Source organism: Canis aureus, chromosome 14, assembly GCF_053574225.1.
Source record: "Canis aureus isolate CA01 chromosome 14, VMU_Caureus_v.1.0, whole genome shotgun sequence".
In the NCBI taxonomy this organism is placed as follows: domain Eukaryota; kingdom Metazoa; phylum Chordata; class Mammalia; order Carnivora; family Canidae; genus Canis; species Canis aureus.
Window position 1 is genome coordinate 8,659,681 of NC_135624.1, and position 17,246 is coordinate 8,676,926.

At 38.0% G+C, this 17,246-nt stretch overlaps 1 protein-coding gene across 1 annotated transcript in view; it reads right to left on the minus strand.

Moving 5' to 3' along the window:
- Positions 1–17,246, minus strand: part of DPYS (dihydropyrimidinase) — a 77,320-nt gene that overhangs the window by 36,312 nt on the left and 23,762 nt on the right. Inside the window, exons 5-7 of the mRNA XM_077846927.1 lie at positions 8,111–8,267; positions 6,735–6,876; positions 4,503–4,645 (exon numbers count right to left, since the gene is read on the minus strand). Of these exons, the coding sequence (XP_077703053.1) occupies positions 4,503–4,645; positions 6,735–6,876; positions 8,111–8,267 (442 nt within the window). The remainder of the gene's footprint in view (positions 1–4,502; positions 4,646–6,734; positions 6,877–8,110; positions 8,268–17,246) is intronic.

Sequence of the window (17,246 nt, forward strand, 5' to 3'; positions counted from 1 at the left end):
GAAAATGGCACTACCTCTATGGTCTTCCTCCCTAAATCCATAACCCAGGATAATAATGAGGAAATTATCAGAAAAATCATAACAGAGAGACATTCTACCAACATGCCTGACTAGTACTCCTCAAAACTTTCAAGGTCATCAGAAACGAAGAAAGAGAAATTCACAGACCACTGGAGGCTAGAGAAACATGATGACTGAATGCCATGTGGTGTCCTGGATGGGATTCTGAACAGGAAAGAGAATATTAGTAAACACTAAGGAAACCTTGGGGTGCCTGGGTGGCTTAGCCAGTTAAGCTACTGACTCTTGGTTTCAGCTCAGGTCATGATCTCAGGGTCGTGAGATCAAGCCCCTGGGTCTAGCCCTACGCTCTTCGCAAAGTCTGCCAAAGATTCTCTCCCCCTTCTTCTCTCTTCCCCTCTGCTCCTCCCTGCTGTGGGTGCTTACAATCTCTCTCCCTTTCTCTAAAATCAATAAAATAAAATAAAATAAAATAAAATAAAATAAAATAAAATAAAAAACCTAAGGAAGTCTCAATAAAGTTGGACTCTAGTTAATAGTAACATTTCAATATTGGTTTATTAATAACAACAAATCTACCACAGGAATAATAATAAAAAACGGAGTGTGGCATATAGGGGAGCTCTGTACTATCTTTGCAATCTTTGAGTAAATCTAAAAGTATTCTGAAATAATAGGTCTATTTTAAAAACCGGATTCAACTTCAAGAATGTTAATGAGAGAGGAAGTCAGTGAGTAAAGACAGTGGTCTGGTGCTGGAAGCGGGTGTGCGGCAGCCAGCAGAGCCCCGTGTGCAAGGTGGGTAGAGGCAGACTCCCACAGCAGCGACTCAGTGGCGAAGGCCAGCGGGAGGCTCTGGGTGCATGGGCAGCTGGAGAAAGCTAAAAATATTGTCGTGCCTCAGAAAGGTCCTCACTGAGGTCATCAGCATAAATTTTGTTCAGGAACAGCCAGCAACTTTCTCATAACAATCAGGCCAAGAATAAAGAAAGCTGGAGCTATGATCGACCTAGATAAGGAATTTGCAGACAGTTTCCACAAAATTCTCTCTTTTGATAAGAAGCATAATAAACACATTTTCTTCTTATTCAAATATTCTTCCAGATTCATTATTCTATGAAGTCTCCTCTCCAACTGCCCCTTCTCTCCTGTTTCCCACATTCTGCAATTTTCACATTGAAAGGGATGAATCATGATAGTGCAAAACATCCTGAGGGTGGTGTAGAGAAAATTCTTAAAGGGTTGAAGAAGCGAGATGCAGAAGAAGTCACAGAAATCCGAAGAGGGCTAGATCCTTTCAATATATTCTGCCAAGTAAAGAGACTATTTCTCCATTTATCAGAAGGACAGTAGAAAAGAAAAGAAAAACAGAGGTCTCGTTTTTTTTAAAGAATCTGAGGGTCAGAAAAATAGAAGCCTCTGGCTCATCAGCCTCGCTGGGCACCTCAGGCAAACAGCTGAGGATACCTAAAAATGAAGATGGCTAACAAAGAATGACACCAGCCCTACTAGAAAATAGGAAGCAACCAGAACAATACATAATCTTGTCTCTGGGGAACACTGTCTTAGTTTATAACACATTTTCACACAAATTCTTTCATATGATGAGGTAGGCATAACAATTATGAATAATCTCACTTTACATATGAGAGAGGGGCTACTCAGCCTAACTGACCTGCCTGGGTCCCCAGCTGAGCACGGATGGAGCTGGGACCCAGAACCGACACAGCAGGTACTCAGGCTGTGCTGTCTTCATTTAGCCCTCAAAGCAAGGCAGACACGATAAGCAGAGGTAGGTAAAGAAGACATAGTGCTAATAATTAAACGTCAATGCGTATCTTTATCCCCAAAGTCACATATATGAAAATGCAAATATTTAATTATCTGCTATCATGATTGCTATAAAGTGAAGGACAAGTATCATTTAAGAAATACTAGAGAATTGATCAGAGAAAGACAGATAGAAACTTAAAAGTACAGAAACTTTTTAGTTTGACCTTAGATTAGTTATTCTTAGATTAGAAATGAGGGACACGAGGCAGGTAATAGATAGCTCTGAAAAAATAAGAAGTAAACATCTGGATCACTATGTGCTCTTCTGCAAAAACTGAATAGGAAAGGAAGGGCAAAACAATGTTACAGAAATCAGCAACTCGAACTTGTGCGAAAGTGCTCTAAATTTATATCGTCTAAAAACATGACTCAAAGAGAAATAATCACAGCCTATAAATATTCCCCAAGCAACAATATATGTGGAAATAAAGTAAGTGAATTATTCACACCCCTAGGTTCAGGTCATTTCTCTTTGTCCAGCTGTCTTTGGAAGACAATGCTTTACCCCTGAGCTGATGTCACCCCCACAAATGAAAACAGCTTCAGGTGAATGTTGCTGCAGATGCCAGGCATAGGGTTAAAAAGAAGAACACAGGGAATGACCTCCCATGGCTCTTCACACTATTAGGAACAAGGCTGGATCACTCAATTGACTATTTTCATTTCTCCCTCATCTTTGAAAAGGAGTAACAGAGAATAGAATCAAATCCAAAGAGTCTTTTTGTGCCTGGCCCATTTGAATGAAAGAAGAAACAGAACATGCCCAAGCAAGGACAGTATAAAGTGCTTTGCTTTGGTATCAGGAGATAGCATGGTACCAAATCTCATGAAAAACATAAAAGTTTGCAAAGTCAGAAACACCGGATCAATGGATCTTGTATCAACGGATCACAGATGCCATTGTGCTTTGGTCTTCCCATCACTGTAAGTGGACCTCCTTGATAAGTCATGTTTCAGAAATCAAAGCAGTTTTTAAAACACTGAGAATGGTACAAATGCAAATGATTGCTAATAATTATCAGGACTCTCCCAGATGCAGTGCTCCAAAAACACCATTTTTCACGAATATTTCTTCTGCATGTTTTCTCCCTTTTGAAATTTCTGAGGTTTTCTGATTAAGAATCATCATCTCCTTAAGCCACAAATTATTTCAAAAGATCTATCTGTCCCAGTACTTGCAGCAGCCTAAATTGTTTGAATCACAGCAGAAATGATGCTGGGCAGGCCCCTGCTGGGTGCGCAACAGCATAAGTAGAGTGATATTTAAAATATCAGGAACTCTCTAAACATAGCATGTTCAATTCATCCACAAACTAATCCAAATCCAAGTAATTTTTTTTTCCTTCGCCTTCCCAAGCACAATTTTTCTAGTCTAGTAGAGAAGCTGCCCCGAATTTGGTTCTATTTGTCTTCATTTCTTTTTCAGGGAGAGAGGCCTCCATGGTTTGACAATCAGATATTTAGTCCTTCCATGAGCAATAGTTCCTCATTAACATCATAACAAAGACCCTGAGTTGTCCCTTATTGCTATCTTAGAGGACATTTATGTAAACAAGATGTTCATATCACCATGTACTGTGTTGCATGACCTCAAGCCAGCATCAAGCTGGTACATGTTCATGGAGGGCTGCTGGCATTGACTATGGACTTTCCACAACGTGAACTGGTGCCTGGGTTAGGACAATGAATGCCCAGGAAGTGTTAAACTACAAAAGATAAGCATTTTCTATGGGAATATCTAGGGCTTATTTTTAAGCTCATAGCAATGGACGGTAGCTCTAGTGCTTTTCAGTCTTCAGTTCCCTAGAGGTAGCCTAGGAGCATTTCAGTGGAGGTTGGGCCTTTGTGACAATAACACCTCCAAGAAACTATAGAGTTTATATTGCTTAGTATAATTCCGATTCAGTAGAAGTGGAAGGTCTTATGTATCCCTGTCTACACGTGTGCTCACACACACAGACAACATTAAGGTATGTGGGACTTTCTGCAGTACAAATGCAAAGGTTATGGAAGACACAAATTGGGATGCAGGTGTTGTCTGTGCTAATATTTTAGAAGGAGAAATTACCAGAGCTTCAACTTCTATTGAATGCTTTCCTGAGTTGGTGGAAATTGCCAAATCTGCAATATTAACACAGAATTATGGAAATCGGAAACAAAAAAGCTGGAGTCTACTGGGAATGATAAGCTCAAGATGAACTCAACTGGAAAATTTGGCTAACTCAAAAGTGACATCCTTTGTGCTGGAATTTTTCTATCTGAACGCTTTAAAAAGGCTGTAATTATTTTGAGTTTTCAAGTCAGCCCTTTTCAAAGTAAGTCTCCTGTTTTCTTCATTGCTCTATACCTTTCCTCCTTGTGAACTCAGGTGTCTGCCAAGCTTACTGCTAAAGTGGTAAATTCATATGGGTTTTACACACAAATGCATCTCAAGGAAACCGTAAAGCAACACAACTTTTGCATCCTCTGTGCCAAGAAAAACAAAGGAACATTTGTACATCAGGACTCTTATCTTGTGCACAGGCTCAAAAATAGACTAAATAAATCAACTAATAAGAAGTGTCTGGTGGAGGCCAATAAATAATTTATTTGAAAGTTAGTGCTTTTTCTCCATGGAGAAGCTAAGGAACATAAGAACTCAGACTTACCTTGTGGCTTTTGGGTCCCAAATCACAATATCTGCATCTGATCCCACTGCTATTCTTCCCTTTCTTGGATAGAGATTAAAGACTTTAGCTGCATTTGTGCTGGTAACTGCCACAAACCGGTTTTCGTCCATTTTACCACTATGCTGTAAAACAATTCAAGAAAGAAAATGCATTTGTTTTAATGACCATATACTTGGTCATTAAAAAATCTCCTATCAATAAAAGTGCAAAACTCGTATCTTTTAGAACCAAACAGAACTGCATCTAATTTCTTATATTGTGGAGCCAAATACATCTGTGGATGCTTGTAAGTCTTAAACTATCCTTATAATGATGGGGATGATGTAATAAATGGAAGCTTGAAGATAACTTTTTAAAAACCTAGGCTTAACCGCCACGTCTCACTAATTTTCCCCATCCTTCTCAGAATCACACAGACAACAGCTGAATGTTGGCAAGAGGATTTCCAATTTTTGTTTAGAGTTGACTACCACCTACTACATTTATGATCTGGTTTACTTACTGCAGACCTAGGATTTATGAGATGATCATGTAGATAATAGGCAGAATATTATAGAGTTAAAATAAGATAGGCCTTTAAATTAGATGACAACACTTTTAGAAAGAGGAAAAATCAACTCAAGAGATTAAATTTTGTGGCTATCAAACTGTACATGAACCAGTAATCTCAGACAGTTTATTACAAGGTATTTTCATATGGGCAAACTTTGGATAAATGTGGTCTCTCTGAAACAATATGTTTCTTTTTAAATGTTGGGAGATTATCCCTATGTACATTTATATGGTCAGGAACATCCTTAAGGTTTATTTAATCATCAGTGTGTCCATGTCTCACAAAATGATTAAAAACTACATCCTGAGAGTAATATTCCTATGAGTAAACCATCTGAATCTTTCATAAAATAGCAGTTTCCTGTACATTATTAAGAAATATTCAATGACTTTAAAGTCATTTCTACACTTGGTATATTACGAAAGTTTGCTGTAATGAACATACTCATTTTTTAATAGCACAAGTTCAGAGAAAACGGTTGAACTTTTAGCAAGAAAATCTAAGCAAAGAGAAAGAGAAGAAGAGTAATTTGGGAATGATTAGGGTTAGGGTAGAGGTAAAAAGGGCTGAAAGGACGTTTAGCAAAAGATAGGGCTATATAGAGAGAGATGTTTTGAAGATCCTTACATGTAAATTAATTGTTCAAATATCATCCTGTAAATAATGGAGAATAATAAAGGGTTTTAAAGAAGAAAGTAGCATGGATTGTTCTTTGTTTTTGGAAGGCAGCGCTAGTACTAGAGTATAGCATAGGCTGTAGCAAGTGAGAAACTGGCAGCAGGGGCACCAGCTGTGAGACTACTGCAGTGATCCAAACAAAAGACAGGACTCAAACTAGAGTAGTAAATATGAGCGTGGAAATAAGAAGACATGTTAGAAATCCAAATGGCAAGAACTGGTAAATGATTAGAGTTAGAAGGAATGGTATGTGGAGGGGATTCTGAAGTGTAAGAGAAGTAACATGTCATCTAAGGGAGGGTTTCTGAGAAATGGGTGAGAATGGCATGAAAATGGTGGCCCCAGGTCTGACCAGGCAATTCTCCCCACTGATCCGTGCAACTGCACACGTCAAGTGGATGGACAGGTTAACACATGAATATTTAGCCCCTTGATTCTACTCCATGCTCAGGGAGAAATTTTTAAATCATGGACATTTAAAAAAATCTCTCTTGCTAGACTTTGGATTATTATTATTTATGTGACTTGGTATAGCAGTTTCAAAAATACGATGTTCAAAAGTCCTCAAAAAGGGGACATCTACAAAAATTTCATGAAAAGGAGATATGGACATAATAAAAATCCTTCACGTATTTTTAATCATTCCAACTGGGAATTAAAAGACACAAGAAATGAAGTAGAAGGGCTATAACGTTTCATAGACTTAGAGAGTATTCCTCTTGGAACCCAATCTAAATTTACCTCCTAATGTCTGCATAATGATGCAATGCATCTTCTAAACTAAATTAGGCAGAGTTGAAAATGATTTCTTATTGTTATCCTGGGGAATGGGGTGGCAATGGTCATGGTGTTGCATTCCCAGTCTCTAATAAAAACAGTCAAAAAGCTTTTCTGTGAAGGTTTGTGGTACTCTGGTCCTGAAATGAGACAGATCCTGGCTAAACTGTTCATCAAAACAAACTAGATCCTGTGAAACTCACCACGCCTTTTTCCCATATTACTGACATCCGGTCCTCAACACCATTCACCCCATTGGGAATCTTAGTGAAATCATCTTTTCCAAGAGCTTTCTGGCAGGTGTTGAAAGTGCAATGGTCCGTTCCTGTTGTGGTTAGATCACCACTGACAAAGAAGAACACATGAGAGTGTGGGATGAGTAAATAAAAGATGTCAGGAGGAAACTACCAGAACTTTTCCTGTCCTCCTGATTCTCCTCTCAATTGAATGTCAGAAAACTGTAATGGAGAATGAGTGGATTTCTCAAGTACATATTTCACCCATGCCCATCTCTATTTTAGGAAGCACCTTGGAAAATAATATTATTGTAAGAAGTGTGATGCAGGATCATGCTCAGGTCAGAAAAACTGGATCTAGGCTCCATCACTGGATGGTTCTGTGATTATGAGTTTGTCCAACGCTCAGTCTTATCTAGAAGTTGATGATGTTATATACTCGATAATAATTATTTTAGGATCACTGGCAATAATGTAAATGAAAATTCTTTGTGAGTAGAGCACTACACAAAGACGAAGCTCAGTGATCCACATGAACAGAGGCAGCTCCTGTTCAAATGGCAATGTTGTGATGAGCAGAGATGTGACACTGACTGAGGATGTTCATGTCACCAACAACAGATATCCTGTTTTGACTGGTGAACAATCTCGGAGATGTAGACATGTGAAGAATGAAGGAGGCTGAAAGAAAAGGGTAAATGAACTCTTGAACTTTGGTTGTGAAAATCTCTTTGTTAACTTGGGTCTGGTATTTGAATTTCTCAGAGAAATCAGATAACGTTTACTGAAATTTTACTCTCTTCTAATTTTTCCTCACCTTTTCTATCATTTATTGCCTAGAACCAGGTCTCTTGATTATGCTTTGTTCTTATCATCTCCATATTCTTGAATATTCCTCTGTGGTGATATAACCCAAGAAACAGATGTGCCTGTATTCATACAACAGGTTTTGATCTAGGGAAGAGACACTGTAAGGATGAAAGGCAAAATCCTGCCCTCAGGTAGGTTATCCCCAGGAAAAGCCATCCAAACTATTTTCAGAGATGCTACTTTCTGGGAAGTTATGATTACTTTTCTTGAGAAATACATCATTCCTGGACATCCCAACACTCCCTATTCAAATACCAGGGGGTTATTTTGATAATAATTATATCATAATTAAGCCACTGCTTTTTTGGTCTCAGTTGAGGACCTCCCCATAGCCTATTTATCACCTCAAGAACAGAACAGTGGAGGTCAATGAAAGGTCAGATAGTAGGACAAGATGTTCTATGCTCAAACATGAGACTCATAGAATACCTTATTTTGGCAAAACACTTCACAATCATCTGCTAAATTATTACTTAGCCAATAGATTCATGAGAAAGTCCGGTGTTGAAGGGTCTGGTCTCAGGGGTGGGCCCATAACATGGTGGGCTGCGTGGTGCCACTCTTTATGCCAGTAGTGAGTGCCATCTGTGCCAAGACTTGCTGCTATGGGTTCTCCATAGACCACTTTCCCTGGAAATTTCAAAGGAAGCACTCAGTCCCTTCATTTGCTCTTAAGAGAACCATCTGACAAACACATAAATATTAGTCTTCTCTGTGCTAGCAAAAGATGATAGGAATCTCAAACTATTAATTTACCTTTTGTGAGCAGGACTTAAAAATTAAAATTACTGCTTATTGAGCACTTATTATGTTTCAGTCAATGTGCATTGCATGTTGCATGCTATACCCACGAACTGATAGGAGGCTTGACCATATGGCTTACTTTGACAAATTAAATATGAATGGAAGTAACATGTGCTGCTTCTAAGAAGAAGCTGTTAAAGCCACAATGTTTTCCTTCTGTCCTTAGACAATCACAGGCTTCTTCTTCAGTTGTGTCTCAGGATGAAGAGAATATGGAACCGAGGTAGAGCCAACTCACGATGGACATGAGTAGGAATGAAATAAATCTCTGTTGTAAACCATTGATATTTTAGATTTATCTGTTACTGCAGCATAATCTAGACAATGCTGGCTGATATATGCGCTGTTCTAATGAAGTTATCTCAAAAACCCTACCAGGCAAGTGATATTATTATCTCCATTAAAAGATGAGGGTAAAGATGATGGGGTTAAATAACTTCTGTACAGGTTCATTATATGCACTCAACATAACATAGATGGAGTTGAGGAAGTAGGATCTGAATCCAGGCATTTTTTACTTCAGTGGTTCTAACTTCTATGCAATACTATCCTAATAACGATTATCATGTGGTCATATGGAGTTCAACCATGGTATATCTCTGTTGCAAAGAGATTAAGAAATCTCTTCACACCCTTAAGAAAGAAAAAAAAAAAAAAACTCCTCCAAAAACTTATGCTAAATAAAAGAACACTCAGATAATTCTAGCCAAAAATGCATTTTAAAAATCATGTAAATGAGGCCATCAAGAGCACACAATGTTAGAAAAGCTAATAGTGCATAGTGAATTTGAATTTAAAATCAAAATCCTATCTCTGATTAGCATTTGTTGGAATAATAGATACACTGGCATCAAGCTGATCATGCCCAAGCAGTCCTAGAGGTGTACACAGGGTAAAGAGATACTGGCACATCAAACTAGCTTGCTCTGGCCCATCAGACAGTGGATTTCAGTGAAAATCCTGATAGAGAATTGAAATTAACTCATTTCATCAGAGGGTGCTAACAGCAGATGGCCACTAGCTGCCTATGTCATATTCAACTGGAATATAGCATTCTCTCACAGATCATTTCTTCTCCAAACCAGCCACTTTCCTCTTGCAAATCATGAAATAAGGCTTACTGAAGCCTACCAAACCCTGCTTATTGAGTAACCAAGTATTATGGTCAATAAAATATTATGGTCAATAAAAGTTACCTCCTAAGAACATAGATACTGCTAAGATCCCTCACTTCCATTTCTCTCTCTCTCTCTCTCTTTCTCTCTTTTTTTCCGCACTAAATCCCATCTCCCTTGTTTCTTACTTCTTCCAGAAAGAAGGAAATACCATTAGTATCTCTTCTGGTGTATAGGACAAGAAGCAATCCTTTTTAATGTGAACTAAGAGGTAACATACTATTTCCTGGAGAGAGAAAAAGGATGGACCGGATGTCTGATTTGTGGGTATGAAGAGACCTTCCTATCCCAAGAGAACATACAGATGCGCAGATGATGAAAAACTCAGAGAGTTGATCTGTAATCACCTTACAAGCTGCCAACTCAGGATTTTCCATGGTGCTTCATCATACAGGAAAGATTCCTATCACATGCTCTATTCAATCATTTGGCCCATCAAGGTGAGATGGGAATACAGTTCCAAAGTTCTACAATTTTAATAGCTCTCAGAAAAATTAAAAGCGTCAGCATCTACCATGAGTCTGCCAGGACCATTTTGAAACAAGATGACATGTAATCTCTTTGGAAGGCATCAGCACCTTTAAAATGTGACAGGCCACAATTTTGGTCTATACAACAAGCTCTTCATTAATTGGGCTGTTTTCAACTGTCTCCCCATTAAGCATCTATAAATATACTTTAAAATTTTTAAATAAAGGGTAAAAATTCCTAACTACTCTTCCTCCTATTTCACAATGGTTCTAAGATATTTTCAAAAGATAGATAGTATTCAAGAAGTAAAAAAGAGAAGGAAAACAAGAGGCCTAGGTAAGCCATAAACTGGAGAATCAGATGGGATAATTCAGCAAAATTGCGGACTTTATTAGATTTGGGCCAAAAATAAAGTAATAATAAAAATATCCAACATACATATAGTGCTCTATAGTTTGCAAATATAGTTTGAAGGTCATGTATCTCATTTGATCTTCATGGCATCCCTCATGCTGGTCTGACAGATAAAGAAACTGACACTCAATGACACAAACTCATTTGCCCAAGTCACATAGGTAGTAAGTGGTACAGTAGAATTAGAACCCTAGTATTTTGATATCATATTATACATACACATTATGGTACTAGGAAAAGCTTCATTCTTAATTTCTTGGTAAAGAATATGTATTTTTAAACGTTTTATTCAACCACAAGCCATTTGTGGATGTGGCTGAGCAATTTTCCAATTTCACTTACTGGTTTCATTTACTACGCTTAGCGGGTTGGTAATGAAAAGTGCTATATCTGTCCTAGTCTGGTACTCACCTGATTACATTTGAGACTAGATGGTTTCAACAACTCTCGGGAGATAGAACATCTCCATCATTAACCTCTACCTACTGTCTCAGCAAGGTTCACATCGTATCCTGTCTACCCATACAGGTTCATTCTCCATTGTCTGGCCCCGAACCAAAAAAAGACTCTGCACTTATGATGCTATCTCTCACTTAGGGGAGTTCTCCCTCTGAGAGATTCTGAAGATTGCCAAGTAATGAAACACGTCAAAGCAATCTAAACTCCCTCTGACCCATTTATTAGATGAAAGTGATAGAGCAGATGTTCACACCTTGTCTAGATTTGCGCGTTGCACTTGATCAACTCCCAAGATCTGTTATAAAAGGTTGAAAAATGCAGAGAAGGTGGCATGAGTACCCAGGAGTGGAAGCATTGGCTACCAACAAAAAGCCAAACACATCTATAAAAACAATTTTTCCTAGCTAGAAAGATAGAGTAGAGCCTTCCTGGGCTCTGTTTTGGTTCAATATATTACATTTACAAAGAAAGGAAATGATTAAGAAGGAAAATACAGAGAAGCAGCAAAACAGAGATCACATAGATTCAGATTCAAATCTGATTTTCCTACTTTTCAGTTAGTGACATTGCAAGATGAGTTATTACTCTTAGTCTTGGTTTTTCTCATCTATGAGGTGGGGTCACAGTGTCGCTCTAGAGTGGCAATTTTATGAGAATCAAATAAATTAGTGCATATGAAAGTACCTAGCATCTTGAGACTCTGGGTTCATTTCATGTTATGGGCTGAATTATGTCCCTTGCCAAAATTCAAATGTTAAAGTTCTTACCCACAGTATCTCAGTGACTGTATTTGGAGAGTCCTTTATAAAGGTAATTAAGTTAAAATGAGGTCATTAGGGTGAGCCCTAATCAAATATGAGTGGAGCCCTTCTAAGAAGAGGAAGTTTAGAAGGACACACATACAGGGGGAGGACAAGGTGAAGACACAGGGAGAAGATAGTCATCTACAAACCAAGGAGAGAGGTCTGGAATACATCCTTCCTTCACTACCCTCAGAAAGAACAAACTCTGCCAACAGTTTGGTCTTTGGTTCTCTGATACTTTAAGAAAATTCATTTCTGTTGGTTAAACTGCTCAGTCTATGGTACTTTGTTACAGCAGCAAACACGATCCATAAATGTTAGTTTCCGTATGGTTACACAATTCGTTTTAAGAAATGTTTTAAAATGTCCAGTTTTCAACTGCTTTGCAATTAGACATAAAGTAAATCAGCTTGTTCTAAATTTAAAGGACAAGAGAGTGTTCAGATGTTCACATACAGAAAAAGAAAGTCTAAGATTCAGATCCACCTTGACTCAGCTGCGTTGTTGATCCTTTCTTAGGAACAGCAGTGGTTACTAAGCATCAGTTCATCATGCTGGGGATAACAAAATTTGACTTACTCTCGTTCAGCTCTAACAAATAATGGTCAACACAACCACACATAGAGAGAGGGACCCCTATGTGGACCTTTCTCCCCATCTTTTAAAACATAAGAGGAACATGGTGGGGGAGGAGGGAGGCAGAGTTTAAAAAACTGTGAAATAAGACATCTAAAACCTCTCTGTAACAGAAGTTTCTAGTTTGCAGCAGTAAGCCTGGAAAGTAAAGCTTTCCACAGTAAGGAAAACCAAAACTAAATCATATCAAACAAACAAAAATACCCAACCACAATATAGCTCAGTTCACTCTAGGTTACTTGAGGATCAAAATTAACTTAATCACCTCTGCAAATCCAATGCCTAGAGCATAGTGCCTAATATATGTTTGGTGTCTAATAATTTGGTTTTCTTTGTGTGTGAGAAGTACAAAGAAAACATTTTCTTAATAAGTTCAGATGAGAGTCCTATTTATACCTTAAAGACAGGAATATGGATATGAAATAGAGCTGAACATCATTAAGACAAGTTAAACTAGAACCTAAAAAAAAGCATTAAAAATTTCAGTCATAGTTGTGAGACAAATTATAACAGATGTACACCAAATAGAGCATCAAGTAAGTTCTGAGAGGAGTCACCACCAATCTAAATAAAGCACCAGAAAAACAGCGAATCCATGTGCATACAAGTACTAGTGGAAGAGGAGGGAGAGGTAAGTGATAGATTTTTTGAAAGGTCATTAATAATTCCAGATGCCAATATGCAGAGAAAAGGAACATATATAACCAAAGCTACTCAAACCAAAATTAAAAGTGTCACTAAAACCAATGACACATGTCGACACATACACTATTTGGACAAAGACATGACTGGTGAGTGAATGCGGTCTGGGGCTGGGCAGATGGGAACTTCTATATGTGACACAAATATAGCTGGTTTGTCCAACTTTACACGTGGGGTATGGAGCAAGGGAGGCAGATTTTGCTTCCAGAAGAAAAAAGGATAGTGTTCTAGGGACAGCCTTCTGGTTCCCTTACCTCATTTTTGCAAAAGAGGCTTTTCACATGAAGGATAAGCACTAACCTAGTTCTAGTTACTCAATTTAGATGAACTAAGACTAGAAATAAGCATGAAATTTAAATTCCTTGCAAACTGTCAGAAGCAACTCCGATTTCAATGGCTTGCACATGAAGTTTTTATTTTCTTTCCTCTACCCTGCTTTTTGTTTTGTTTTGTTTTGTTTTTCCCCACAAGTGCTAAAAGAAAACATCAAGGTATGAACAAAGGGAAACCTCAGGCTTCAACTTAAAGTTGGTGGGCCTAGCGAACATTTCCATCTCTTTCTTCTTGGTTCACATCAAGACCCTGGTAAAGATATATGAAACATGGGCAAGACCCACAGCTGCTTGGAGAAGGAAGGAGGGACCATGGCTGACTAGAAATATGGGTAGATTTTAGGAAGACAAGGAAGTAGAGGGAAGGAAATAGAACTACTGAACTGAACTCAAAGTAGAGGAAGTCATGATGAGCACTTTTCTGAGGGTGGGAAGGGCAGTCAGCATCTCCCCACCTTTGCCTGAGGAACAGAGCTTCCTGAGGTGAAATCCATACTGCAGAGTGAAGCCCCACACTTTCAATGGAAGCTCACCAGGGACCATACCCCACTCCCCTTCATAGAGCTCACTGTCAGACTCACCTTCAGGTCAGGAGCTGCTCAGGAAACAGACCTGTACAGTAGCAGTGGACATACACGCCCGCTCCCTACACTCCCCATCTGAACTGTCCAGTCATGAACACAGGCAGTCCAGGATCATGACCCTTGGACAAAAAAATAAACGACACAAAAAGAAGGACCAAGACTTAAAAAAAAAAAAAAAAGATGAAAATTGACTCAGCAAGAAATGGATGTGGATGTCCATTTCTTTCCCCCAGGTTTGGGGTGTTTTCAGCTGATCTTCTTTTAAATATACTTTTTGTCCCTTTCTCTTTCTCTTCTCCTGGAATTCCTTTTTTCCATTGTGTTTCATAATTCCTGTAGGTTTTCTTCACTCTTCCCATTCTTTTTCCTTTTTAGTATTCTGAATGGGTAAATGTTCTATCCTTCTGGTCGTTGACTCTTCTGCATAGTTGAGTCTACTTGTGAAATTCTCTATTTAATTCCTCAGTTCAATTACTGTACTTTTTAACTCAAAGATTTTTGTGGTTTTGTTTGTTGATGGTAAATACTTCCTTGTCAAACTTCTCATTTTGTTCATGCCTCTTTTTCCTAATTTCATGTAGTTGTCTGTTGCTTGTAGTACACTAAACTTCTTTAAGAGAATTATTCTGAATTATTTGGCAGTTCATAGGTCTCCATTTTGTTAAGGTCAGTTACTGGGGCTTGATTAGTTTCCTCTGGTGGTATCATATTTACCTGATTTTGTGTATGTGTGTGTGTGTGTGTGTGTGTGTGTTTCTTGATTCCCTAGGTTTGTGTCTATGTGTTTAAAGAATTGGGATTCCCTTCTAGACTTTACACAGTTGCTTTGGCAGAACAATTCACCACTCAACTCAGTTTGGGTTTCTGAGTGTGTCTGCTAGTAATGTCTTTGGGCAGGTGGGGCTTAATTTATCACACTTTTCCAAGCTTCAGTTTTATCAGTCACAAAACTGATAAAACTTGGCTTAAGCATTGTTATGACAATTTAAAAAATAATATATATTAAATTGCACTAATTACACAATATATAGTAAAACAGGAAATGACATGAGACATATTAAAATATGTGCCAGGGGCAGCCTGGGTGGCTCGGTGGTTTAGAACTGCCTTCAGCCCAGGGCCTGATCCTGGAGACCTGGGATCAAGTCCCACGTCGGGCTCCCTACATGGAGCCTGCTTCTCCCTCTGCGTGTGTCTGTGTGTTTCTTATGAATAAATAAATAAAATATTTAAAAATTAAAAAATAAAATAAAATAAAATATGTGCCAGACACATATGAAGTACTCAACTAAATAATGTTGTTGTTATATAACTATTAATGCTCATGCTACTCTCTTCTGGGTAGATAGCTGGCAATTCAACAATAATATCAAATTTAGTAGCATTGTATCGCTAGGCTACTATAATATAGAATTAATAATTGGATCCCTTTTGTGCTTCTTGGAACAGTGATTCTCAAATTTTAATATGCATATGAATCACCTGGGGTTCTAGTTATAAGTGCAGATTCTGATTCAATGTGTCTGGGATGGGGTCCAAGGCTCTGCATTTCTAATGAGCTCTCGGGGGATGCTAGTGCTGCATTCTAGGGACCACACTCTGATGGTGAGGCCCTGATGACAGAATGGGCTGGCAAAGATATTTACAGATAGCATGTGTTTATATCATAAATTTCTAAGGCTAAATTGTTTCTTATTTAAATATGATAACAATGAATAGATGTGTATTGCTCTTTTATGTTAGATTTTAAAAATTTGTTAGATTATAAATGAGTAAAAGGCATTCACCATGTGAACAGTTTGGCATTATTTATGGCCAACCCACCCCCAATGCCTTTAGGTTTTCTGCTTGATCACATGTGAGAGTTCATATGCCAGGTGTAGGAAACCTCTTTTGCCAATTTATTCTGGACCTCTGCTGCCTCTGATGGTTGTACATTAGAGCATTTTCACAAGTGTTACCCCAGTAGATCTGACTCCACCAGAATATTTGGGTTGACATTTTAAATATTTCATATTTACAATCCTTTGGAAAGAGATTAGCAATATCCAAAAAGTATGTATGCATTTAGCCTTTGAACCAACAGTCTCACTTTACTCTGAGGATCCTCTCCTGTGGCAGGCAGAATAATGGTGCCCAGACATCCACGTCCTCATCCCCATAAGTTGTTAATACGTTCTCCTATGTGGCAAAAGAGAGTTCATAGATGTGATAAGTTAAGAACCTTGAGATAAGGACTTTCCCCTGGATTAACTGGGTAGGCTCAATGTAATCTGAGAGCCCTTAAAATAGAAGAGAGGGGCAGGAGAAGAGAGTATAATAATGCAATGTTCCCCATCCACCACTGCAGCTTTGGACATGGAGCAAGGGAATAAGAACCAAGGAACATGGTTGGTCTCTAGAAGCTAGAAAATGCAAGGAAAGGGATTGTCCACCTAGAGCCTCGAGGAAAAGGATAAGCATGGCTGACAACTTGGTGTTAGCCCAGTAAGATGTGTGTTAGACTTCTGACATCCAGAACTGTAAGAGAATACATTTGTGTTGTCTTAAGCCACTGAGTTTGTGGCACTCTGTTACAGTAGCAACAGAAAACTAGTACATATTTTGCATAATATAGCATATGTATAAGGCCATCACTGTGGTTTTATATGCAAGAGCTGAAGATTGAAAACAGCCTAGGTGTCCAACAGGAGGGGACAAGTTGAACAAATACAGTGGCATACTCTGCACCTGTAGGAAAGAATGAAGAAAATTCTCTATACCTAACATAAGCTGACCTTCAGGACATATTTTCAAGTAGGAAAAAAAAGCAAGATACAGAATATGAGGTATACTATTTTACCTTTCAAGTAGGAAAGAAAGACAAATAAGAATAGGCATTTTTTTTTCATAAAGAGAAACACTATAAAGATAGGTCAGTAATAAATTAATAAAAATAATTAGTAATGGAGTGTAGGATGAGTTGCCAGGGAAGGAAGTAGGACTTCTCTGAGAATATTTTTTTAAAAAAATATATAGTCTTAAATAAATAAATAAATAAATAAATAAATAAATAAATAAATAAAATACATATATATAATCTTGACTTTTGGACCATGTAAATGCTTTACATATTCCAAAATAAAATAAAATTTAAATGTCCATATTTAATAGTTTTCTGCCCATGATTTACTCCAAAACCTTCTCTAGACTTTTACTCTGCGCCTAATGGAATTTTATCCCAGTAAAA